The sequence below is a fragment of the Agelaius phoeniceus genome, chromosome 2 (assembly GCF_051311805.1).
Source record: "Agelaius phoeniceus isolate bAgePho1 chromosome 2, bAgePho1.hap1, whole genome shotgun sequence".
Taxonomy (NCBI): Eukaryota; Metazoa; Chordata; class Aves; order Passeriformes; family Icteridae; genus Agelaius; species Agelaius phoeniceus.
Window position 1 is genome coordinate 109,154,159 of NC_135266.1, and position 27,622 is coordinate 109,181,780.

At 38.1% G+C, this 27,622-nt stretch overlaps 1 protein-coding gene across 9 annotated transcripts in view; it reads right to left on the bottom strand.

Annotated features, from left to right (window-relative positions):
- Nucleotides 1-27,622, bottom strand: part of ROBO1 (roundabout guidance receptor 1) — a 687,829-nt gene that overhangs the window by 241,518 nt on the left and 418,689 nt on the right. For 8 of the 9 annotated variants that reach the window (XM_077174535.1, XM_077174531.1, XM_077174536.1 and 5 more), the window contains one exon: nt 10,687-11,013. The exons of the other annotated variant lie outside the window; for it this stretch is intronic. In XM_077174535.1, the coding sequence (XP_077030650.1) occupies nt 10,687-11,013 (327 nt within the window). The remainder of the gene's footprint in view (nt 1-10,686; nt 11,014-27,622) is intronic. 9 annotated transcript variants of the gene reach the window in all.

Here is a 27,622-nt window from a genome sequence, read left to right on the forward strand (position 1 = left end):
CTTTTTTGTCATAATTGAAGTCAGGAAAAAATTAAGCTTACTTTCTTCTTTCCAGTAACAAAATATTTAAATGATGACAGCACACTGAAGGAGCAAAACCAGGGACTGTAACTGCTAATTACTGCTCCCATTTTCTACCCTCCTAACTTTGAAGCTCTGCATCTATTCCATGACATAGAGCAGAAATATGCATGAGTTGCAATTCTCCCTCTACAACAGGGATAACTAATTGACAGCCTGAAGGCTGAATCCAGCTCTGCAAGATGGTTTTTCTTGGATCCCACGATGGCCTAGAGCAAAGACTGCACATCATGTACTGTGCTAAACAATTTGCTTAGCCCACAGGAGAGCGGGAAAGAGAGAAAGGGGGTGAGGAGAAGTAGGGTGTGGGAGGAACAAAAGGACGTGGGTGATGGCTGAGGGGCTGGAATGGAAGTGTAACACTTCCAGCACTTGCCCACATTCCCAAGCTGCTTGTCCAGAGAGCAGCTTGTGTGGGGCAGAGCTGGAGCAAGCTAGGTCCTCCAGAGCATCTGCCCCAAACTGGGCTAAGCCAGAGGAGGGACCACAACCACACCAGGCTCTTGAGCTCACACACCTTTTGTGATGAGCTTTCCAGAGATAGTTTTGCCAGACCTACTACATAATCAGGAAAGATCATGAGTGAACTGGTGCCCCAAAAATCTCTACAGCAAACAGGGCAGCACCAGTCCTGCATGGAGACTACAGTCTCTCCAATGGGAAGTCACACTGCCAGAGCAGATACTCTGCAAGTTCTGTACTCTGCACACAAATCTTCACATCCTCTATCACAGAACCACAGAATAAACTAGGCTGGAAAAGACCTCTGAGATCATTAGGTCCAACCTCTGATCTAGCATTACCTTATCAGTTAAACCATGGCACTGAGTGCCTCACTGAGTCCATGTAACAAAGCAAAGGGCCAAAATTTGACTTTAGACACCATCCCTGAGCATCAGTGAAATTAAAATCAATGACTCTCATCTGCTTCTGCAGGAGCAGTCCTAATCCCAACAGGAACTAATCCCAGCAGTCCTAATCCCAGCAAAATGGAAGAAGAAAAGCAAGTGTCCCTGTTTCCAGCATCTTCTACAGCACCTACATATTTCATTTTTTGGCCTTTGCTGTCTGGCAGCAGAGGGTTAAAGACTCAATCATCTTGATATATTCATCTGAGCCATGAGCAGCTGGCAGGGAGAAAACAAAAAAATAAGGAGGCCCATTGCCATAGGGAATCAGCAATACAGGCTCTAGAGGAATAAATCCAGGAAAATGGAAAATTACAAGTTAGAGAACTCATTTTTTATCCCAGCACCACCCAAAAGGGGTAATTTTTGGAACATTTCAAAGGGTTTCCAAAGTTATTTGTAGTTAGTGCTAAAAATTGCCATGAAACATTTCAATTAGTCCTTAAAACAGAGCAATGAAGAGCAGTCTTGTGAGGAACAAACAGAACTGCAAGAGAGCTCCCAATCTCTCCAGAGCTGACAGATTTTTTGTGACTGTCTGAGATGAAGATTTAATTTCTTCCTGCCTCAGTTTTTCTGTCTAGAAAACAGCAACAGATCACCCTCATTCCCAAATATGGGCATATTTAAATATTATAAAATGCCTTCAAGAACTTCTTTTGAAACACCTACTTATAAATGGAGGAAAGAGGACTATTCTTGCAAAAGGAAAACAATGCAAAAGTGCTGGAATAGAAGTATCCCTTGATTCTCTTTCTTCTGTATAAACATTAATTTACTAAAGTGAGCTAACCTTTATGATGTTATTTTCTACTTTGGGAAAATATTGTGACTATTTTTGGGTGTAAAAACCTAATTACTTCAGTTACCATGTTGAAATGAACTTATTTGCAATGCTTAACATTACACCTTTCATTAATATCAAAAGATTGGTTCATCCCATTCAGAGTGAAAATCTCACATATTGAGATTTTTATTGTATTTTACTAGCTAATTCCATGATGGAAGTTTTGAATATTTCAGTGGTCACTTCTTCAATAATTATTACTACATTACATGTATTACTACAAAGCCTAATACATTTTATTTTATGAAGAAACTTTGATATCATATGAAGTATCTTGCCACCAAATGCTGCTTGATGCCTACTTATGAAAGGACAGACCTTTACACTGGATTTTATGTTATTCAGAAAGTGAAACATAGCTAAGTTTTCATATATTTTGAGAAAAACAGTCTATTAAGAAACCAAAATCATAGGTATTACAAAGACCAGTCTAGAAGACACCACTTTACAAAAAAAAACCTCAGTAAAGTCACTTTATCAGGAGCCTTTTCTGTTTTAAAACCACATCACACACTACAGCAAAGAACTAATTCCACTAATAAAACTGGAGCCATACAAATTCTCTTCAGATAAAGATGTCTACAAGAGAGACTTGCAAGTGTCTGATGAAAAATTTAAGAACAGCATGGTATTCAAGGAATCTGCTTAATTATTGCCATCTTACTCTTGCAGGATTTTTTTGCATTCCGTATACTTTCAGGTGAAAAAAATCATTCATTTATTTTAAAATCAGAGAAAAGCCTGCAGGTTTTTTATAAAACAATCTATCAGAAGTGTTATTGTTAAGTAAGGATAAGTCATTGAGCTGAAAACCAGACTTTTAACACTAACAGTTTCTGCCAGGAAAGCATTTACTAACAGGAATTGAGGAACAAAAGCGACCAAAAATGCCTTTGCATCTGGAAATGGTTACCAAAATGGCAACTGTGTATAAAGTAGCCCAATCACATAACCCTAAGACTTTTTTTTAATCTTTCTTTTAAAAGCATGTGTTACGAAAAATATTGACACTTCCCCCTTTTTTTTCCTTAAGCTCAAATATTTTCAACTTATAAATTAATTCAAAACTAACAAACAAGATTTTTGTGTGTGTTTTTTCCCTCCGCCTTATTGTGACCTTTTGGAACTGAATTATATAGCATGTATATAGGTAAAAAAATTAAATTTCAGTCTAGCCAGCTCTACCACCCAGCTCCTCTCCCCAGTCAATTTTGATAGCATGGAAGCACAAAGAAGCCCAGTTTAGAGAGTCCACATGTGTTTAATCTTTGATTAATTGAACAAAAACTAAGCGCCTCCAGACATATTTCTTTTAATCACAGGAAAGATATCTTTTCAGTTGCTTTGCTAGTAGGAGAGAGTCAGCAGATGTGTGCCTGGTCTAAAGGGAATTTCTGTTTCTCTGGAGAACACAGTTTAAATAGGAGAGGAACAGACATATGCTGACTTAGCACTGCTGAACAGATGACGTAGAGAAGCATCTACCACCTCAGGGACTGGAACGGGGCAGTTTTCAAATTAAATTTCTTTCAAATTCAAAGCGATCAGCTGAAATCAATTTACATACAGGATGCGAGTCAAGTCAGACAGTTCTCATCAAAACAGCTCACAGACACAAAGATGCAAATCTGTCTTTGTCAGCAGTATGATCTCAAAGACAGGTTTTAAACTTATGACAGAAAAAAGGAAAAATAAAAATTAATTTCTTCAAAAATTTAAGCTTGGCTGATACTTTTGTTTTCTGGGGAATGATAAATTAATATTTCATTAATATGGAGTATTTGCCAAATAGTCTGAATTCATATACAAAATGTATTGGCACAACGCAAATTTATTTCCAAATAGTAAATCAGATCAAGTCTTTAAGAACTTCAGAAAAACTTTTTTTAAAGTGTCATACTGGGGAAAAAAGCATCAGAACAACCAATGTACTAGTCAGCATTTTACTTGTCTGACTTTATACTTCTGCCTACAGGCGTATGTCCTGTCCCATCAGCTAGGAAATGGAAACACTTATAAAAACAGAAATGATCTTCACTTCATCTAGTTCCACCAAGATGTCTTGGGGGAGGAGGAGGAGGAGGGGAGGAGGTGAGGGAAGAAAGATCAAGAGTCTAAAGCAGAAATTGGGAGAAAATGTACTAGGCACCTTTTACATGAAAACACCATATAAAGACTCCCTTGGACCAGAGGAAGCTCACAACCAGGAATAAAGAGGAGACAGCCAATGGTCCAAGTTAATTTGATAACTTGCATTAAGGAGTTCCCTCTGAACTCTGCTCAATCCTTCCCAGCCCAGAGGCACACACACAGGGTGGAGAACTATTGAACAGCACATCACTTAATGCCATGGGAAGGGAGGAAAAACAAGCATCAGACACTGAAAACAAACTGCAGTATCAAAATGTCCTTCTCCTTCATGCAATTAGGATATCTGCCTTTATTTGCATTTACACTTGATGTTAAGAGTCCAAATTGTTTTCCACAGGCTTCTGGATACCAAAACTAAGGAGAGCTTTGGTATCAATTCATTATGTTAGCTGGATTCAGGAAAAACACTTAAATACTTGTCTTAGACTCATGCTTGATATAGTAGGACCCTTCAACCTCAATAATTTCAATTCCATTTTTTTCTTTGAAACTAACCACTTGATGACAAAATGTGCAAAGGAAAGCTTTCACCTCATTTGAAGAGCCAGATTCCCCAGTTTTGGTTCATGGTTTCAGATAATCTTTTACCCATCAGAGCTGCCATTCCAGGAAAAGACTGGCACCACATTGTTTGATTTATGAACTCACTGAGCTGCACAGCAATTTCTGGCAAGACTATAAAACGTCTAATTTTGCTTAATCATCCATCCCAGCATGGCTGCTGTAACATCCTAAATTACTCATCAGCTTAAGAATAATCTGTTTATTCACAGTATCAGAACCCATCAAGAACTGTACTCCTAACTTCCTCTGTTCTGCATAGTTTCTGGGAAAATACAGACATGTAAGAACAATTTTCAGGCAAAGTGTGCATTATTTTGCCCTGATCTTGGCAGGAGTAAATAGGGATTGAATAGGAATCTTTAATTTATGTGCTCTGTTTTCACAGTGGTTGAAAGTCTCATGTAATAGCATCTATGAAAATTTTTTGGTTTTTAAGTATTATTGTTCTCCATTGACAGTAACACTCACCTGTGAACTGTTTTGATACAGAATTAGCTATAATGCTCAAATATGTTGACACACATCTGCAATCAATGTCCTCTCAGTCTGCTTCCAAAACCTAGTGAATCTTAGCACTTCAGGTGTACTATGAGAGAGGCTTCCAAACATACCCACAGAACAACCAAAACCCTAAAATACAAATCTCATGATCTTTAAGACTTTTAAGAACTAACTTACAAATATCAATATACATACAACTTGCATTTTAGATAATAAACAGGGAAATTTCCTTTAATAATAGACTTAGACATAACAGAATGAAGTTCTGTCATATTAAACTTACAGGTAGAAGCATATTTAAGCCATAGCTTTTCCAGTCAAACCTCACTGCTTTAGTTTTTGCTAGAGTATTTTTCGGTTGTTGTTTTTCTTAATAATCTCTAGGGTTTTCTTTTTCTTAAATCTGTACATAAGTTTATTCCTTAATGCATACATTAACCTTGTAACCCCATCTACAGCATGCACAGCCAGTAATTCTATTGTTTTGTCATTTATTTCATGAGTGCAGGCAAAAGACTCAAAGAAGACAGACCTTTTGTCATACCTTAAAACCAACCACACACTTGAAACAAAGCCCTGACTTTTGTGAGACTTTGCCAAATAAAACTGTAAACAACATAAACAGCACATGCTTGCCATGCACATGGGTGCCTCAAATGATGGAAGTTCTGATATGTATCCAAAATGTTTTATTTGTTCTCATGCAACTGCAGAAGGGAGGTATTTGTCCCACTCTCTTAACGTGCCAATGATTACACATAAGGTCCATTTATACAAACTTATTGTTTGAATTTTGACAATATTGCATAATTTGCAGGTAACACTACAATCAATAACTCAGGAAGGCTGTATATTGCCTAAAATTAATGCAAAGTGCATTAATGCAGCTAATTAAGCAGCTCATATTCTACATAACAATAAAATGAACTACAGGGAAGTCATCACCAGTCTTCAGATTCTATAATCTTAAAACTGTAACAAAGCATTTTTAGAACTAGAGCCATCATCTTGCATGCCCTGGAGATTATGTTATGGTGATGACAAAGCTACACATGAAAGAATCGTGCCAAATACCTTGGTCATAAATATACCCCTTCTCTAACAACTCTCTCTGACAAGGCAAGGTGTGAGGGGAAAGAACTTGTGGCAAAAGAGAAGTAAGTTTATCTCAGAGAAATATGGTTTGAAAAACAGATTTGCAGAGTCCCTGACTAGCAAACATAAACAACTTCATTTGCATTTGTATTTTTTCTTAACAGCCTGAAAAATCTTTAGAGTGGAGAAAGGAAGATGAATATACCCTTGCAGCTATTGTTGCCACTCTTGACATGAGTAGGCTTCTACAAAATTGTTACTTAACAGACATCCACAAGATGATCCAGGGATACAATTTTCCTCAAAATGGAACAACATTTTAAAAAAATTAAATTTTGAAACAAACTATCACACACCAGTAACTGAATTTGGTCCTAATCAGGTGGTTTCATTCACGAGACAATCCTGAGAGACTCAAGCATGTGAAGCAGCTTGCAGCCACTTTCCAGTCTGCTAATGCACTTTTTCAGAACTGCTTCTATTCCCCTACTCTGAAAAACAACTTTGTTTTCCAACTGTTTATGTGATAGCCAAAACAGTCTTCAGCCTTTACTCTGAGGATGAAGTATGACTCCACTTTCTTCTGCCACCTGTAAAAGCTGACATTTATAGAGAGAATTACCCAGCTTCATTCTGACAAGGACATGCCCTGTCCCCGTTCCTTAGGACCTTTCACCACCGGAGAACGTGTCACTGGTAGGCAGTAATCCAAAACCAGTTACATTCCTCCAAAACAAAACATGGAGCTAATTTAAGTAGGTCTCCAGTGATCAAAAGGCAGAGTTCAGGAAGTCAGGGAGAGGGATGGAAACAGACTTGGAGCAGCCTCAGTCTGGAGGATGCCTCCAGCCTGATTATCCCATCACTCAGCCCTTCTGGGCTACACTGCAGAAACTGCATGCTTCTGCAAATTGACTCTGAACACATACAGCCAGTCTCCATTTCAAAATGTTGTGGAAATGGAATTTCAAATACAGATGAAGCCAGTCAACTTAAAAAAAATAAATCCCCCAGTTAAACAGGAGTTAGATCACTTATTCGACTGACTTGTGATTCACATTTTAGGCAAATTTATCTCCTTCCCATTTATCACAGATGTAAATTACAAAGAAAATGTCAAGTAATACTAAATTACAAAGCTTCTTTGCACAGAGCTGTGCAACAGAGAGTAGTTTTATTCATCTCCAAAGTGTCTGAAAGATTTTAATTCTTGAAATATCAAGTCGCTGGCTAAAGCACAGGTTTGGTAGATTTAGGATACCTCTCTTGACCAGTCAGAGGATCATCTTGTTTTAAGGATTTTTAGGGGATGGGGCTTGGTTTCAAAGAAATAACCAGAGAAACTTAAGCAAATAAGCTGCACAAATATTTTATACAAAATAAAATAGGATTATGGAGAAGATACAACAAATCCTTAATGATGTGAGTAGACACATGACACCTTCAAACATTCTGTAAGGGGTCACAGGAGCCACAGATTGAATAAGAGGCTTATTTAATTCAATTTGCTGATAATAAATGTTATTTAGGTCATGTTCAATGGTATTAATTTAGGACTAACACTATCATTGCTTAGATATATATCAGTGGAAGAAAAGGCAGCATCCTCTGGATTAAATGACATGCAAATGTCAGTAAAGTCACCAAGGAGAGGCTGATAACTAGAAAGTGACAAAGCAGAGGATAAAGCAGATAGAAAACCATCTTCAATTCTGATTTAAGTCACTACTCCCCTGTGGTAATCAAATCTAAAGCTGCTCTGAAAGTTCTTAAAATACACAGGTATTTAAAAAAAGATAAAACAGCTTTTAATACAGTGCAATCTTCTGAAATCTGTAGCTTTGAAATCCCCCGACATTTCCTTCTTTGCAACTGTGGAATCTGAGAACAACGTGCTTAAGGAAGATGTCCACCTGACTACATAGGCAACAAATTCCCTTTGTGGATTGATCTCAAAAGATGAGCATGGGAACTGCTTAAAAAGTTGAAAAATAATTGCATGAAGGCATAACAGACATGAAAACTGACTTTCATATTAACCAGCATCTAAAGTAAAGTGCACAACCTCCATTGGAAAGTGAAGGAACTTTGTCTAACAATGTGTTACTATATGAGATGATGGAAGAAAAGCCATAAATTTCCTATCACATTGTAAAACAAACTGGTGCAGACATGAGCTGCCTCTTCCAGTCAAGATCTTGCAGGTAAACTGCAAAACATGATGCTGTCTCCTGTTTCACAAATGTTTTTGGCTAAAATTGTAGCATCAAAGCATATAATGAGTACTCTTAATCATCTTCTGTACTTGTGGAAAGTAGAAACCAAACAAAGGCAATTTGACTCTGCAAACACACAAAAATTAAACTAGAACATAAGGATTTCTAAACAAGCAACTGTGTATGACTAGAGGCATACAAATGTAAATGCTCTGGGGCTCAGCACAGGTGTACTGAGAGCTAAACAGAGCAGTTTGCTGATTTGCAGCTGTGAACGCAGCTCCAGTTTATAATGATGATAGCATTACACCTATAACGTAGAGCTTTTTAATTTAATGCAAATTTATTCCACCAGCCTTCAACTCTTTCCTTGTTCCTCACCTCTTCTGTGCTATTTAAAGTGGTTTGGTGCTATTGCACTGTCACATCAGTACCTTTCCACTAAAATAATAACCTTTACTGTTAAAGTTCTTTGTCTACAATGTCCTGGTATGCAACTGAAACTGTATCTCATTATACCTACAAATCTTATTTATGACTATAGACTGTGACTTTTCTTTACAGCATTGTTGCTAGTTATTTTTTGATAAAAGCCCTTGATACAAGGGCTAGTGAGTTCCACTTTGAGGAGGATTAACAATTTAATGCTACGTTATTGTTAAATGGTGTACATTTCCACACTTAAAAGAAGTCTTTTTTTTTGTCTCAAGGGCTGGCTGAAACTCTTCAAAAAATTTGTGGCAATATCAATATTTTGCATTCAGCCCTGTTGGTAAGACTCTCTACTATAATCACATGAAAACTGTTTGAGCCAGGGGTGACAAACACATTTAATAGCTATGTACACATTTGATGCATGCACAGTGCAGCAATCCCTCAAGTCCACCTCACATTTCTGGGTTCTGATGAGAAGTGTGGAAGACACAGAAGCACTGTGTGCACTTCAACATCACTTCAAGGTACACCACAAACCAAAATAACGTGAAACAAGCAGAGAACATTAAAACCCTTCTAAGGACCAACATGAAGTGCTATAAAAGAAACAGCAATTAGATAAAAATCAAGATCTCAACCATTAATGCCCACTCAAAATTACACTTACAAGATACCAGATATGGCATTTGGGAGTAAGTGTGATTCAAACAGTTTACACATTTACTGGATAAGCATACTTCCAGCTACCCAGACACTGATTACTTTTATCACTAAAGTGGTTAACAAGGAAACAACATGATCTTAATCATGTATATCGATGCTGTTGTATGTGAAGCTTGAGATCTTTCTGGTGTAGTTAGAAAAGTCCTTGGGATTGTCTTGAACGTGAGAGACCAGACAGAGGGCTCAAGCAAATGCACAAATTTACAGTCTATTTCCTTGGTCTGCTGTGAGACTTATGAAAATCTATAAACCCTTCTTCTAAAACTATACACCAATGGTAGCACTTAACCTATCTAAGAGATAGGAGCCTCTTCAGAGCTCCTTAACAACATGAATCATTCAGTCAACAGAGATCAGTGCTTCCAGAGTGACTCACCCAGTTCTGTGCTGCTCTTCAACCGGATACCAGGTGAATTGCTACACATTACAAAGGAAGCCTATAAAAGCCACTTCAAAATAGATATCTAACTTTGAATTGCAAGGCTTCCTCTCATACTTTAGTACCCCCAAAATTGATTTTTTTTTTACCTATGCTTGGCCCTCCATATGAATGCTTAAACCACTTTAATGTACACTCTCTTCCTCTACAACAAGTAGAGTTTAAAGGATATACAGGAAGAGATAAGCATTACAAAGTGATGTGAACATACTTGACTGCTCCTTCCGTTGGCCACTACTTAAAACCAGAGAGATAACTTTGTGAGCCAGTTCTTTTAGAGAAAAAATAATTAATTTTGTGTTTCTGAATCTGCCATTCCTCTTTCTAGTGCTTATTTGTGCAACAACAACAACCACCCTGTTAGATCAAATCCTGGCTATCCTGCCTCCTGTTACACACTGTAAATTGCATGGTTATCTGGAGAGGAAAAAACATGTATAAATTGAAACTAATATACAAACCCTTACAAACATAAAGCAATCATAATTTCACGGAAGCATAAAAGTAGCAAGAACGCACAAAATCATCTGAATTTCTCCAGTGATATGATACATCTCCTGACTCCCCTTCTACTTTCCTATCTCTGTATAAATAATAATTAACCGTGTAACTCCTTCATTGCTTTCAAGTCACTGCCTCAGAGGCAGCTCACACTTATTTTTATCTTCAAATAACATCAAAGCAAGCGGCTGTTACCGAAGGGGGGGAGGAGGGAAATGCACTTACTTGCCACCTCCAGCGATGCATTGTGACTCACGGCTTCCCCGAGGTAATTCCTGGCCACACACACATAGACCCCCTCGTCCGGCCGGCTCTTGCGCCCGTGCACGATGCGCAGGAAAAATAAAGATCCGCTGGGCAGCAGCATCCGGTGGGAGCGCGGGTCATCCTTGTCCGTCTCCACCCTTTCCCCGCCCTTGTACCACTCGATGGTGGGGGTGGGCCTTCCCTCTGCCTTGCAGTTCAGAGTGGCTGGTTCTCCTTTGGAAACAATCAAGTCCGAGGGGTGTTCCACGATCCGAGGCGGGAAATCCTCCTGTCGAAGACGGGAACCTGCAAGGTAAGAAAACAAAGTTTTCTTAGGAAATCGCTGCCAGGTACAGTCACGGTGTTTTGCAAAACAGCTACTTAACCATCACCTTGCAGCACACCATTTGACAAGAGCAGCTATTAACATCCTAAAGTACACAAAAGAAAACCTTAGTGCACTTCACTATGTGCAAGGTTCTCCCAAGTGAGTATGTTCAAAAGCGTTTTTTCAAGAGGGGACCTAATACTAGAGGACAACCAGATTCCTAAATCACATCCATCTTTACATGGATCTGTTCATGCACATAAATTTATACATACATGCATATGCACATCCAGAACTACAAAAACTAGTCCTGCAGACACTCCACAGAGATCAGACCACCTCAACCAGCAGAACTGGTACTTCTAATCCATAACCCATAGCCATAGCCAACCTCATGCAACTTCCTGCAAGGGCCATTAATTCATGCAATGTCTACAGAGTAACTCTAACATTTCCAAGGCCCACAGAGTTGCTTTATTTCACTTGTACTATCATCTCTTAAGTTCCTTGTAAAGCAGTGCCATAGAAGTATAAATACGTGGAGAGCTTGAATGCTTCTTATGCCTCGTGCATCAGGGAAAATTTTTGCTTTATAAAATTCTAGATGTCTCCAATCTAGAAAAAACTGTGAGACAAGAGTATCCAGCATAAAAAAAAAAGTTACAAGCAAATAAGATACTCTCCTAGACAAGGTACTTTTAAACAAGATGCTCTTCTAGAAAAGCATTCAATTTCAGACTCTTTAAAAATTCAAGCTGATAACTTGCATAAAAAAACCAAAACCAAAACCCAAACAAAAAGAAAACAGAAAACAAATGAAAAAAAAACCCAAATAGCCCCAAAACTCCAAAAAACAAACAAACAATCCCAGCAACAGTATGAATAGATATATACCACAGACAAATATGATAAGCTACCAGGTACCCAAGAATTCCAAATTGGGAACACCTATCAAAACTTTCAAGGTCTTAAAATGCTGACTCAAATTCAAATTATTGTTTTCCTCATTTTCGTCTTTCTTGAAGCACAACTTAGCCATGGATAAAAACTAGTCTCTTGGGTCACTAATTCCTGATTATTAAAATCTCAGATGCCAAGATTCTTTATTAACATTAATAACATGGCGTTTGAACAGCTGGGAAGCACGAGAAACACAAGATCTATTCACTGCAGGTTAATAGACCATAAACTGATGTGGAAACAGGGAAAGGAGACAAGAAGAGGAGAGTTCCAGGGACTGCTGTTTTAAATACATGCTAATTATGTCATACAGGCATATATATTTTTATATATGTATATAAAATAAAACTATCCTAAAATGTGCAATTTTCATTTTATTTCACATTTTCTTCACGTCAAGATAATTAAATGTTCAACTAATCAGCTAGCACTACCACCCACTCCAAAATCGGTCAGTATGGCCAGACTACATTGAAATACATTTGCATTCTGTATGTAGCAAAACAGGGTAGTTTTACATGATCATTACTAATCATTAAATTGATCACAAAACATTTCAAACAGCAATAAACCTCCTCTTCTGATAAGGTTTGGGTAGAAAAAGCAGAAGCCAGGGAGCTTCCAAACCTTTCTGCTGGCTCAAGCAGCCCAAGCCTGCACATCACCAAACACAAATTTTAAGCAGCACCTCCGAGAGGTTTGGCACAGGCCAAACCCAGTGAAAGGAGCACAAGAAAATTGTGTCAACCAGTGCTGGTGTTTTGCAGCAGCTAGAAAAGCCTCTAATAGACTTCTGTGCTCCCTGAGAACACATCTCAGTCACTGCAAAGCTGCATCTGTGTCTACTCATCCCAAACTTTCACACAGCTTTTGTGAAAAGCCCCTCACCGGATACTTCTGCCCTCACAAGTGTGTTGGCCAATTTCAAATCCCTCTTCCTAAGGTAAAAATGCCTACAGAGGGATTAAAAACCTTATATTTTTACTCACTTCCTATGTAATGCCCAAAGAAAGGCGTTGAAACAAAGGATTACAGAGCTAAAATCAATTGCTCGTAAGATGCTCTGGAAAAATAAAACGTCAATTTCAATGTAAGATGTTTAAAAGGCAGTTAAGAAGCCTTTTAAAAACCAAAGTTTTGACATATGCTAGTATGTACTGTGTTTGTATTTTCACAGGCAATTCTAGCTAGCCAGCACACAATACAGTACAAGCCTCCTATTGTTTCTGTCAGCCTGGCCCAGACCACAAATAAATGAAATACCATTGTCAGATACATTGTATGCAAGCTTTCCAGACTGACATTTAACTGGCTGTACATGTACTTTAAGCACTGTACAGAATGAAAGCATAAAGACTGACCTCTACCTTTCTTGAAAACTGAGACTCAAAACCCTAGCCAGGGAAAAAAATCCTTCAGGATCATCCAGGAATGCTCATATATATTTTTTGTCTTTGCTGGATGATATTGGAGAAGATAAATAACAGAAATGTCTATTTTTTTTTTTTTTTAATCTTAGAATTTTATAAAGTAACATTCCTCTAGCAAATTTCATAGCACTGCTTAGCTCAGAAAGGGACAGAAGTTGCATGATTAGTTGACTGGCCCATAGTGAGCAGTAAGCACAGATTTAGTGACAACTGCCTGAGGGGTATAATGGCCTTGACAACCAAGTTATAATCTTTCTACATATCTACACTTTTTCTTTTTTTCATCTTCCTTTTCTTTTAGCTAGTTATTTAAGCTGCATTTATGTTTTATTGAGAAGAAGCAGCTTCAATTATCAACATAAATCTTAAGAGTGGGCACCAATCCTATAATTTTCCTGTCAAAAATTCTTCGCAGAAGATGTTTGATTAAAAAAAAAAAAAAAAAGAAGAAGAAGAAACTCCAAAAGCTGAGCACCTAATACATACTGGATCTACCATTAAATACACAACAGAGCTGCTGCTTCTTTTCCCCAAAGATGACAGCACTGGGTTATAGGAACCAACCAACTTGTGTTCTCTGCTTTTATTACAATTCAAGTCTTTCATAAAAAGTCAATTGGATACCACCAATTAAAGTACCCCATACTAATTATTTCATGCTGCTGCTTAAAAGAACAATTATATGAAATCATGTTTCCAGTTTCTGGAAACTGTTGTGCTGCACCACAACAATTTTTACAAGAATTCAAACAATGACATAAACAGATGTGAAGGTTCAAAGAAAACTTGCATTAGATAAATGACAAACTTGTAGAAGCTAAGATTTGCCTTTATTCCCACCTTAAAACATCCTGTTGGTAGCATATTAAAACTAAACTTATTGATAAACAGCAGGGAGTGTATTTAAACATGAAAGCTGCTGATATCAGGCGTTCAAACACCGTGTACCCCTTGTGTACAAACACGCTCTCCTTTGGAGGAAAACAAAAAAGTTTGTGCTATTGGAACAAACTGCATCAGTCCATCTAAACCTGAGCTCAGACAGTCATGGAAAACCTCATCTCCCACAATCTATATATCTAAATAGTAATTTAACATAAGTATTATAAAATACTGTGTGACAGACTGTATCCTTAGCCAAATTCCTAAGGGCCAGTATACTCTTGGCCCTGTTTCTTTTCCATTCCACAAATACTGCATTTAACGTTGATTTTCAGAGCACATGAACCTTGCTGCTTTTTTCTCATTACTGAAACCCTATGTAAGATCTGAGAAACTGACTGAAACCTAATTGCTATCAAAGTTATTAGTAAAATGCTAACAAACTAAACCACAAGTTAAAAAGCAGTGTTAGGAGATCCTTGCAAACAATTATACTTCATCAGATCATAAGAGCTCCCCCAATTCCCCAGTGTTTCCAGTAGTAACTTAACCTCTGCCAGAAAGATTTTCAGAAAGAGGAGGGGAGTATCTTTGTGGTTTTATGTAAGTTGGCTGGAAAGATGCTCCATAAGTCTCTCGCTCTAGTGGTTAGAAATCTTTCTCTAACCCTCAGGTTAAACATACCCCCAAATTGTAAATACCCTGTTCTTCTTGTGCTGGAAGTGCCCTACAATTCAGATCTCTCCACAAACTTCTTGGACTTTTATGTCTTTGACATGTAAATTGCAACCTTTTCCTTTTTTACCAGCCTCTTGGATTCTGTTTTGTTGCTGCTCTTAGAAGTCGTAAAATTAATTTCATCTGGTTTTCCCCTCCTAAGATTTGTTCACCTTTTCTTTGTCTCAAATTCTAGTTTATCCTTTTTGAAGATGGAAGACCCAAACCATACACACTCCAGAGGCAAGCAGACTCTGAGTACTATTTCAAGCACACACTGCAAAACAATATCACATTGTGCTACAGGGCAAAAATAACTAAAGGATAAATCAAAGTATTTTTCTGAAAGTGGCTTTTCTGCCCCTATACCTGCAGCTAACCTAACCTATTGAGTTTGCTTTGTTGCACACACAACAAATAATTTTCAAGGAAAAACAACAGAACTAGGAAGATCCACTGAGATTTTGTCCCATTCATTTTCTTTCTTTCAACTTCTCCATTCTTTTAATATTCCTACTTTTTGTAAACTACCCTTGTGCAGCTTCAATAAAATACTGGATTTCCTGAGCTTTGTAGGCTACAATAACTGCATATTAAAAAGCAATTATTTTGACATTTCCAGGTTTATAGTCGTCCCTCCATAACCAAAGACATGAAGTAATTAATAAAGATAGTAATGCTGTGCCTATTTGGATTTTCCCAAAATAGTTATATCAGAACAGAAATTTCATTGTCTAATTCTACTTTGCTATAAATCAAAAGAGTAAAAAACTGCATTTAACTGATATTTCTGAAACACTGATTGGAGAATACCACCAGTATCACTTTGGACTGAGGAAGTGTGCCTCTGACACAGAATTTTATTTACAAAAGCTGCTCATTTCTATCACCTGAACATTAAACATATATTCTAGAAAAACAAAGTTACACTTCTCATCTAAATCCTGCCGTTACTTTGCACAGTCATAGCTCCTTTAAAAAAATGCCACCTTTATGAACAAAAATGTTCCCCTGCAAGTGAGGGAGTATTTGTACACTAAGGAGGGAAAGGCATAGCTGGAATGCTACAGCACTGTCACACCAGCTGATTAATGCCCACCCGGGACTGCAGGTTTATTGAAATGCATTTCAAGACATGGTAAATGGTTCCAAAGACTCATCTGGGAATAGGTCCAGTTCTTTTCAATAGATACCATAAAATGTGACAAGCAGGGCTCTCACTTTGGATCAGCAGAACCTGCAGCTATCCTATGTCTTCCCAATGAAGAGAAATGCTCCGTTTCTTTTTCTGAGAACACAGCAGAAAACAGGTGAGAAGGATGTAAATAAAAAGAAAAGCCCTGAGCACTACCTGATCACTCCCACCATGAAACCACAGTGATGTTCCCTGAAAAAGAAGTTGTTCTTATGTCAAGGAATCCTTTTGTTTCCCTCCTCTAATCGCTATTGAAATTTCATTGATAGATGAAATTATTAAAATATTTTTCTTTTAATTATTTCTCCCACTAAGGGATATATTTTGTGTAAGCAAAATAATTTGTTTTAAAAAACAAAATCTGATTACAAAATGTGGGCCATGGCTTTTAAAATAAATCTGTAGACATCCAAAAACATTTTTCCCCACTCAAAAGACAGCAACAAAAAACACTTCAAGGTTAAGACACCATGAATTACAATTGCATTTCTGTCATAGCTACCACACTATCAGGAGATGTCAGAAACCAGTAATTTACTGTACACTTATGGGGGAAAAAAAACTAGGGTAATGACAGAGTGCCTGGAGTTTTAAGCCACGTCTGTCTGTCTCTTTGAAATAAGAGATTAAATGGGAGCTGTACTAAAAATGCCTCAAATCCAGACTGATCTCGTGCCTGGCTCTTACACTGAGAGATGTTACCCAAACACTGGAAGCTACAGACATTCAATTTACACAATATTCATGACCTGGTCAACTGAACAGGAGCTAGTTGTATTGTAGCAATAAGCTAAATAAATAAAGGAGAAAAATAATTTTTAAAAAAGTTTATATATCATGGGTGTAAATGGTTTGCTTCTGTTCTTTATTCAGCATTACTTCTGGACATATGCAATTTGGTCAGAAAAAGCCATGAGTCCTAGGCAAAAAAATCTTCTGGAAAGCTGTACATTATCTTATAATTATTTAAATACTCTGCCTAGTGGGAATGGGGGAAAAAAAACCTGGCAAATACTGCATTGCTCAGATATTAACACTGAGTCTCCATTTTAGTTTCTAAAGACATATTTCCCAGGAGATGCTAAGAAAGACCTGCTCTCTAAAATAATCACTTTTAACAAAGAAGCCCAAAGTGGCAACAGTAAGAGTCATGCTTTAAACCAAAATTAAATTCAACTCTTCCAAATTGCTCTTGAACAAACCACTTATTTTCAAGAGACTCAGCTTTACACTCAATCTTTGCTACATGAACACATGCTACTGCTTTGTGCAGCAGTTAGCATAAATAAGTCCTGACCTGGTTATTCATTAAATTAGCTAGAATATAAATTTAAAATACTAATATTTATATTGCACCATGTAAGAGGCTGACATTTACATAAAACCCCAGGCAATAGCTAATGTTCCCAGGGTAAGAAACTGGTCAGTTTTATTTTTTCTTTCCCTCAGTTGTGCTTCCTGGTAAGATATTTATCTCATCTGACTTTGGTGGATACTGTAATAGTCTGACATGTCAGTATCTAGGGCACTCACTTTTGAAACTAAAACTCCCTCAATAAAAACAACAACATCCCACACCAAACTGTTAAGCTGGGAATAGTATTTTCCCTTAAGGGAAACATTAATGAAATTACAGAAATACTTCCATTAATAATGCAAAATCAACTAGGACCCAGTCAGCAACTTCACTATATTCAAAAACAAAAAACAAGCACAATTGTAATAAAGTCTATTTCATTATTTCTTTTTGTGTTTGAAAGGGCTGGAGTAATGCTGGGAGATATTTTCTACGCTGGGATGGAGAAGTGCACCAAGACAAGACTGTGAATGGCTGAGCTGCACCTGAAGGCAAGCTCCTCCCTGGAGATTTGGGTGTGACAAGCTGGCAGTGACCACCCCAAAGTGCAGGCTGAGTGCAGCAGTGGGGTCAGGCAGGTACACAAAGAGAGTGACAGTGGGAGCTCACAGGCCTTGGGATGGCTGCCAAGAGCATGGGGAAAAGAAGTGGCAAAGGATTATGGAAAGGATGCAAATGTTAAGTAGAGCTGGAGTAAAGAGCAACGGGAAGACAACTAGGGAAACAGCAACTGGAAGCCCACCAGGGAAACCATATATATAATATAGTTATATATATACCTATATTATATAACTATGTAAGGTATTATATCAATATATACAGTAACAGGATTTGATGAAAACTATGGATAATTCTGCAGACAGCAGAGCTGGAAAGATGCTGAAAATGACCACTGGTTAAACACAAGAGTGGGGACACAGTGGGAAGATCTGGGACAGCTCAGAGCAATCATTGCTGCCCTGTCCTCCTCCTTCCCTGGCAGATGGCATTCCCTACAAAGGCAGGCCTGACAGCTCTGATCACCTGTCAGCAGCTTGAGAAGAAAAGCCAGAGTAAATGGAGAGTGTGGGGACTGAGACTGCTGTGAGTCACATCAGAATTGCCACTTCCAGGGCTTGGTTTTCTATTGAGCAGGGAGGGAGGGAGGGTTAGGAAACAAAGAGGAGGCAGTCAGGCTCTCCTCCATCTCTGATCCTTGTCCTCAATCATGTTTCATCCCAGACTGAAGTGTGTCTCATTGCCTGTGAACCACTGGTTTGCCACTCGGGACAAAAAACAGAACCTGGAGAAACACAATGGGAGTGCACCAAAACCAAAGGAGGACCCTCAGCTGAAGGGACCAAATTGACTTCCAGTGGAGTGACAATGCCTAGGAATCAAAATTATGTAGATACATCATATAAACTATAATAAAACTAGTATAGTTACATATTTTAAGTATTTTCTTCATATATGTGTTGAGAAATCATCAGATATCAGACATATTGATGCAGGAAGTTTTTATCTCACCGGCAGGTTTGTTTGTCTTTAATGTTGTCAAAGATTTCACCTATTTGTGGCATGATTACAGCACACTAGGCTATTTTATTCCAAAGCTTAATCTACAAAGACTTATCATTAAAAATCTAAAAAATATCCCTTTGGATGATCATACTCATTCACAAAAATAGATCTAAATATATTCATCAATTTGGGGTTATTCTTTTTTAAAATGCAAAAACAAACACAATGCTTCCTCTTTGTAATATTTCAGATGGGTTGCCCCCACATTCTTCCAGACTTTTCAAAGTCACCTCCTACCATGCTTCTAAAGTAATTTCCCCTTCCAGATTTCCATGTGAGATTGAATCTGATATTGATCAACTGCATGTTCAGACGTCTGAGATGCTGAGAGAAGGGAAAAAGGATCCTCATTTCTGCAGGGCTATTGGGAAGCTGGAGAAACAGCAACTCCCAGCAGGACCAGGGGTTTCCTCAGCTGTGTAAGGGAACATTCCTCAACTCTGAGACAACACAAGGATTGTAACTCCACAGTCAACAGCACTCCTAGGCTGTGCCTGGGCCCATTTTGGTACATCTCATACCACTGATACTGCCATTTTTTTTTTCTTATTCCCAAACTGGATTTAAAGAGAAATATGATGATTCAAAACACCTGTCCAAAATCGTACTTTTTAAGATTGCAAATCTGTTTCAGATGCAAACATCAAAACTGCCCTCAAGAATCCAAATGTTAGCTGTTTACAGGAGATGTATGCCAGCTCAGAAATAAGTCTGAATTTAAATATTTACTGGTTAATTACTTTAGAAATTATTAAGAAGGGAAAAAAAACAATTATTATTGAGCAGTTTAGTTTCCCTGTTCTTATTATTATTTTAATGGGCTAAAAATTTGAACTGAAACAGCTTTCTTTCGTTCCATTTAATACATTTGACTTCTTGTGTGACATTAAGTTTGGAAAATTACAAAAAACCCAGATATTCTGAATTACAAGTTGCTACTCACATAACAAGATTGGCATGTTTTTGTTGCCTATGGAAGGATGAAAGTTTAAAACCAAATTTATAAAAACCCTGAATTTATCTAAGTGTACACTTACATAAAGTGTACAGATCAGTAAAAATTAAACTAATTTATCACAGTTTAAAAATTCAAATCAAATAACCTTTTACTGAAAACTTGTCTATCCTTACCCTTTTTTCAACACATACTTTTATTCAAATATAAAGCTAAGTAAATGAACCCAAAAAGCATGAAAGATAACATGCTTTTAGGGAAGAGTAATAAATATCTTCTCCCAACTTAATCTGCATAGCAATCAACGTGATATTCACTGCAGGATGACTGAAGATATTTTTTCATTCCTGCTTTTCCCCAACATAAATATTTGTCAAAACAGCAAAATTTCACCTCAAGTAGGCTTCTATCCATCAATGCCATAAAAATAATATTTTGCTGAGAAACACTGTAAAGTTTTCCCTTTGACTGTGTTTGAACTTCTTGTACCCAAGAGGCCATAAAATCACAGAATCTTTTGGATTGGAAAAGACCTCTGAGATCATCAAGTCCACCTTACAAACAACCTCCACCTTGTCAAGCAGACCATGGCACTGAGTTCCACGTCCACTCTTTCCTTAAACACCTCCAGAGACAGTGACTCCATCACCTCCCTGGGCAGCCCATTCCAATGCTTAACAGACATTTCAGTGAAGAAATTCCCCCTGATGTCCAGCCTGAACCTACATGGGTGCAGCTTGAGACTGTCCCCTTGTCCTGTCCCTTGTAACCTGGGAGAAGAGACCAACCTGCACCTGGCTGAAGCCTCCTGCCAGGCAGTTCTAGAGAAACACAAGGTCTCCCCATGCTCCTTTTCTCCAGGCTAAACACCCCCAGCTCCCTCAGCTGCTCCCCCCCAGACTTGTGCTCCAGACCCTTCCCCAGCTCTGCTCCCTTCTCTGTGAGCACAGAATAAATCCCAGCACACCAAGTTCTTTCCTGTTCTGAGGGGCCCAAAAGTGAACACAGCACTCAAGGTTGTGACCTCGCTGATGCTGAGTACAAGGGGAGTCCACTGGGTTTGGTTTTTGCTCCTTCAAAGCCATCTTTGGTCCCAAAAAAATCAAACTCAGAAATCTGAAATCTTCCACGTGGCCAACTCTTTTGCCATTGTTCCTACTTACACCTTTGCAAAAAGTGCAATTTTGCAATGTTCAGTTGAATCCAACTGCAGGTGAATGGTATCACACACAGAAAGCCACATTCCAGGGCTTCCTTAAATGTACAAAAGTATGGGCCCAGAAGATTCATGCACCAACTTTTCTTCTCATAAAGAAGCGTTATCATCCTGAGGTCTGAAGTCCTACCCCACGGCGTGACTGCTGAAATCTTAATGAGAAATTATCAAAAACGTCAACCAACATCCCTGCCACCCCTATACCTTTCCAGCTGGATTTTTGTTCTGGTTGTGTGAAAATGGTACAACCACCTGAATACACCACAGAGAAGAGCTCATTCAGTGGCTAAAACCAGGCCTCTATGTCAAACTGACAGGAAAAAAACCACATACTTATCAAGCTGTTTCTAGTAAAAGAAATGGTAACAAGAAATACTATCAGATTATTTTCCTGAATATTCGTAGTGGATTCTTCAGAAAACCTGTGGCTAAAAGCCTGAAGTGTGCTCAAACACGTAAAACAAACCTTTTGAGATGCTCTATATGATAGGCACACTTAAGTAAGATATTTAAATAAGACCAGTTTTCAGCAAGTTATTGACGTTTTCAAGACAAAGTACCGAACCACAATTTCAGGGATAGTTGTCTGAAGTCACTTCTACTTTAAAGAAAACAAAGTATTTGAAATGGCCTTTTAAAGGATTAGTAACAAATCCCTAGAGGAATGCAGCCCACCTCAGTCAATTTTCAACCTTAAAAGCAAATTTTGACATATCCAGAACATTAATGAAGACAATGTTTATGCCTTACATAGCATGCTAAGTGTGAGAAGTCTACAGATAAAAATGCTGTTGAATGTATACTGAAGCTCATAATGGAATGTAAAATGAAGTTGAAAAATAGCAGTAGCTTATGGTTGTTGATGATAAGATTTAAAGAAATGAAGAAGAGTTTTAAAAGTAACAGAAAAAGTTAAAAATTTAATTACTTCATTAAAACAAATGTCAAGGGTCTATTTTTCATTATTTTAATTATTTTATAACTAATTTTTAAAAGCTAGCTTAACGACTAGCTTTTGAATAGCTATTATAAGGGGTTCTGGTGAAAGGATCAGTACTGAGAAACACAGATCAATATTCAGTGATCATAAATGGAAAAAGGACGGAGAGGGGAGAGCGAAGAGAAAAATAGTGTTACACAACCACAAGGCTGAGTCAAAAGTAGAGAGGAATATTCAAGCATGGGAAAAGACAAAGACCCCAAGAGCTCCATAGAGCTGTGCAAGAAAGAAAAAAACAGTAAGTGAAAAGAAGAAGAATGGAGCTGTGTGATTTGAGAAGATTTTAATGCATAATATAACATCAACAGAAGCAAGCAGGCAGAGGTTTGTGTGGTTTACACATATAAATGCAAATGCTGACAAAGCCTTCAAAATTTTAAAGGAGAATAGTAGTTTGAAAACAAGGGAAAAGAATTATTATTTTTTTATTATTACTTCAAGCAACAATCACTATGACAGGGGCAAGGGTTCAAGCAGCAAAGAAAAATAGGTTATTGCCAGAAATGAATAAACCTCAGAGGAATCTGAGTGCCCAGAAATACTTTCTTTTTTTTTCAACTTTATCAATAGCTCTGGTAGAAGAGATTACTTCTCTGCATCAGGCTTGTTTCACTAGTAAAGATATCCCCACACAGAGAAGCAAGTGGAAAAACAGCAGCAGCCACCTACAAAAACATTGCATTAAAAGAATTCAACTAAGTATGCTCCATCAGCTCAGGAAAGCCATTATTCTCTGTCTGCAAGACTCTAAGGTATGATTATGTATTGGAGTTTCCCTTCCAAAAAATTAAATTGTAATTTACGAGGATGTAGAAATGCTGAAAAAAAAAATTAAAGCTACTTATATTCATATAAAGAAACAAATTTTATCTTATGTACAAGTATATCTGCTTAGGATTAAGGCAATACTTCTATTGTGAAGAGAAGCTACCTGTTCACTAAATTTGCAATAAAGTGGAGAACTCCTTTCTCCCACAGTTACTCCATGCAGGATTTGGTCAGTGCCTCCTGAGAGGGGGAAGTTGGCTGGGACCTTTGCTGCCAACATGTAACATAAATATCACCACATGCTCACGCTGCTCAAGCAGCTACACCCAGCACTGCTACAGCACTGGCCAACACTGGTGGGCAGGTGGGTACAAGGAACTTGAGGATTTGTTGGGTTTTATCCTTCCAAAGCACAATCCAAGGTTTTAAATACCCTTTTTTTTGCAATAGGATTTTCAAGGCTAAACTGCCTTTTTTTTGTATCATGATTATAATTACAACATAGTTTCCAAATGCTAAAAGGCAATCGGTATACAGGCTTTTCCACTTTGTGTAAAGAGCTATTTGAAACAAAACCCTAAATTAAGGCTTCCTGAAAGGCTGAAAGCCTTCAGTGGGACTAATTAGACAGAACCACTAGGCCTTGAGGCTCACAGCTGCTCACCAGTACCCTCTGCAAAGACTGAGAATTAAACACATGGTTAGGGGTTTAAATTGATTAACGGGCATCAGTTGTTCCTCCTCTACAGGTAAAGCCCTAATATCAATCTTTTTATTTTCTAATATACCATTATATGACTAATTAGTAGGCATTATGGCACATCTATCAGTTTAAATGAATTTTTAATGACAATTAATCTGCCCTTTTTAAAAATTCTTACTTTAAATAAATGGGAAATTCTCCCCTAGTGTTTTGATTAAAAACAAAAGCTAAGCAGTACTAAAAAAAAAGTCAATTAAAAATGAATGGATTTTTTAGGGAGAGACTTTACTGCAAACTGTCAGTCCTCTACATGTTACACAGGAATTCTACTCTTAATTTGTTCTGTAATTTTGTGGTTGCTGCAAGTATTTATAAACTGGTATATCTGCATTAGTAACACCACATTGGAATAGTTACAGGACTTTACAAACAGAAGTGAATTGTAAGTAATCAAGATACAAAGATTAGACAGTATTTGATTCTTTACAAGGACTGTGGTAAACCACTCACTATCAAGACTATCAGGCAGGAAACACCAGGGAAGGACTTGGAAATCTTTATTTCCATCAACTGCATCAATCTGCCAACACAGCACACCATCATCACTGAGAAACATTTTCATCAAGGGAGCAGCTCATTCATCAACTTTGAAAACAATGATCCAACAAAACATAAATGAAGAAGAAATCAGTGCTTAAGACTTAAGAAGGGAAGCAAAAGGTCTCAAAAATACATCAGCCCAAATCCCATATTTTATCATTGGGCTTCAAGGATAGCTCAATGCTCTCACAAAAGACTGTGTGCCACTCAACCCCATGTTCTTCTTTCAGCTCAAGAGTGATGTGGTGAAAAGCCACTCCATGTCCTCTCATGATAATACCCCTAAGAGAAACCACTTGATGCAAACACCAGGTGCATGGCCTTGACAGTATTTTTTTAAAAAGTATCTATATATTATTAAAAAAAATTGGAATTTTCTATTAAGTACATATAACGCCTACAGAGTGCAGAGCAAAGACAAAATGACTCATTAAAAAATATTTTTCTTAACATTCTAAGCAGAAAATTATGCAGAATTAGCCCGCTTGGTGTGAAACCACCTAACTAAGCCAAAATCAAATCTCTCACTTCTTCATGCCTTGCCACCTTAAGTAATGGTAAATTAGTCACTTCCTTCCATCTGGAATGAGCAGTCCACAGACCTCAGGTGTCTTTGGGGTGTTTAAGCCCTTTCCTTCAAAAGCAGACAAGAATACTTATTACTAAGAAGGATCTGAGAAAGGTGATGAGAAGACTGTTTATATCAACAATTAGAGAAGTCCAGCAGATGGAAAGTTTCTCCTCCAAGGGTATTGATCAATTTTATTTAAGGCAATTAAAGCACCAATTCCAGAAGAAAGCAGTCGTTACTTGTCTTCAAAACCCAGTCTGGTAAGTCTGAGAAAGTTACAGAACATGTTAGTGGATGGAATGTCCTCAAGACCATTAGAAACATAAGCAGGCACATGGGGAACGTGAAGCTCAAGGGCAGCCTGGGCTGCAGTGACCATGAAATTGTGGAGTTTGAGATCCTTGGGGCAGCAAGGAGGAGGAAAAGTGCACTCACTACCCTGGATTTCAGGACAAAAGAGGGTCTATCCGAGAATCTCCTTGGTAGAGTGCCAGGGGATAGAGCCTTGGTGGGAAGGGAGAGAGCTGGAAGACGCTCAAGGATTGCCTCTCCCAGGCTCAAGAACAATGCACCCCTACAAAAGAGACGTCAGGGAAGATTGCCAGGAGGTGTCCATGGATTAACAAGGAGCTCCTGGACAAACACAAAGAGGTAGCTGTGAGGGTGGAAGCAGAGAAAGTAGCTTGGGAGGAACACAGAGTAATTGTCTCAACAGGCAGGGAGATCATTAGGAAAGTAAAAGCACTGGCAGAAGCCAATCTGGCCCAGGAGATCAACAGTAACAAAAAAAAACTTTTTAGGTATGTCAGCAATAAAAGAAAGCCATGGGGAAATGATGAGTTCCCTCAGGAGGAATATGGGACACCTGGTTACGCAGGAAATGGAAAAGACTAAGGAACTCAGTGATGTTTTGCCCCAGTCTTCACTAGCAAGTTTTCCAGCCACACTGCCCAAATTGCAGAAGGTGAAAGCAGGGATTGGGAGAATGAAGTCCCATCCACTGTAGGAGAAGACCACATTTGGGAATGTCAAAGAAACCCAAAGGTACTTGTGTCCATGGGACCTGATGAGATACATCCACGGGTCCTGAGGGAACTGGTGGATGAAGTGGCTGAGCCACTATTCCTCATATTTCAGAATATAGCAGTCTACTGAAGTTCCCACTGACTGGAAAAGGGGAAACATAATCCTCATTTTTAAAAAGGGAAATAGGAGAGACCCAGGGAAACTCAGACCAGTCAGTTTCATGCAAGTGTCTGGCAAGGACCAGATTCTTCTGGGAACCATGTGAAGGCAAGGGAGAATAAGAAGGTGATTGATGGCAACCAACATGGCTTCACTGAAGAAAAATAATTCCTGATATATTTGGTGACTTTCTACAGTGGGGTTACAGCAGTGATGGGCAAGGAAAGGGCAAGAGATGTCATCTTCCTAATCTGAGCAAAGCATTTGACACTGTGCCACATGACATCCTTGTCTCTGAGGTGGAGAGCCATGGATTTGACAGATGGGCCACTTGGTGGATAAGGAATTGTCTGGATGGTCACACTCAGAGTTGCAGTTGATGTTTTAATGTCCAAATTGAAAGAAGTGACAGCAATGTTCCTCAGGGGTCAGTACTGGGACCTGTTTAAAATTTTTGTTGATGACACTGTAAGTAGGATGAGTATGCACCCATAAATCCAACCTTATAACAAATGACAAACTTAATCACTATTCTAAAGCAAAGCAACATATCCCAAAAACATCTTCCATCCTAGTTAAATGTCTTTCAATGCTTAAAAGCAAAAGGAACACTCATATAAATGTGTAGCACCAAGTAGTAGAGATCATCCCTGACCTTGAAAAACACCTTTCTTGGTATACTTCAGTAGGAAAAAAAGGACCATTTTCCTGTTAATGCTGTCATAAAGCCCACAGTGAATTACTAAAAATCATTACTTTTATGTTAAAAGCTCTCACAATGACAAGGCTGAATTAGCAGGGGATGGGAAGTAAAAAGACAAGTAATGCTTAAGAGGCCCATCTCCACAGAACACTGCTGGGAATGCAAATGTCTAAAGCTTTGCGTGCTTATCAACGTTGCTCATTGTAGTCCCATCTCTTTGCAACAATTTACCTGCCCTCCTTTGCTAATGTACAATCTCCTTTCCCCCCCACACCCATTAGGAAGATTCCCTTCCTTATAAATACCTGTCACTCACCCCACAGCATGCTGGCTCTCCACTCACACAGAACTCTGCTAATAATGCTATTAATAACTACTGGTAAAAAAAAAAAATAAATGTGCAGGGGTAGACAAAATTGTAGTGGCAAATAATGCATTGTTTCCAACATGAATGAGACAGTGACCTACTATGGACAATAAGCCAGAGGAACTGAAGTTTCAGTCCTGGAAAAAGGAATCTACTCCTAAGAATTCCTTCATGTGAGAGGGAGGGTTTTTTTTAGTTTATCATTTCAGCATGTAAATGTAAAAATTGTTCAAAATTTGAAGCAATTAGTATCCCTCCTTCACTGAACAGTAAAACAAAACTGCCTTAAGAAACTCTGCAAACAGTCCATACATGTTCACCAAAAACTACTATTGAATAGTAATCCATACAACTTAAGAGATTTCTACAAATCATAAAAGGTAAACATTACTAAAATAAAACATAACCTTGTAAC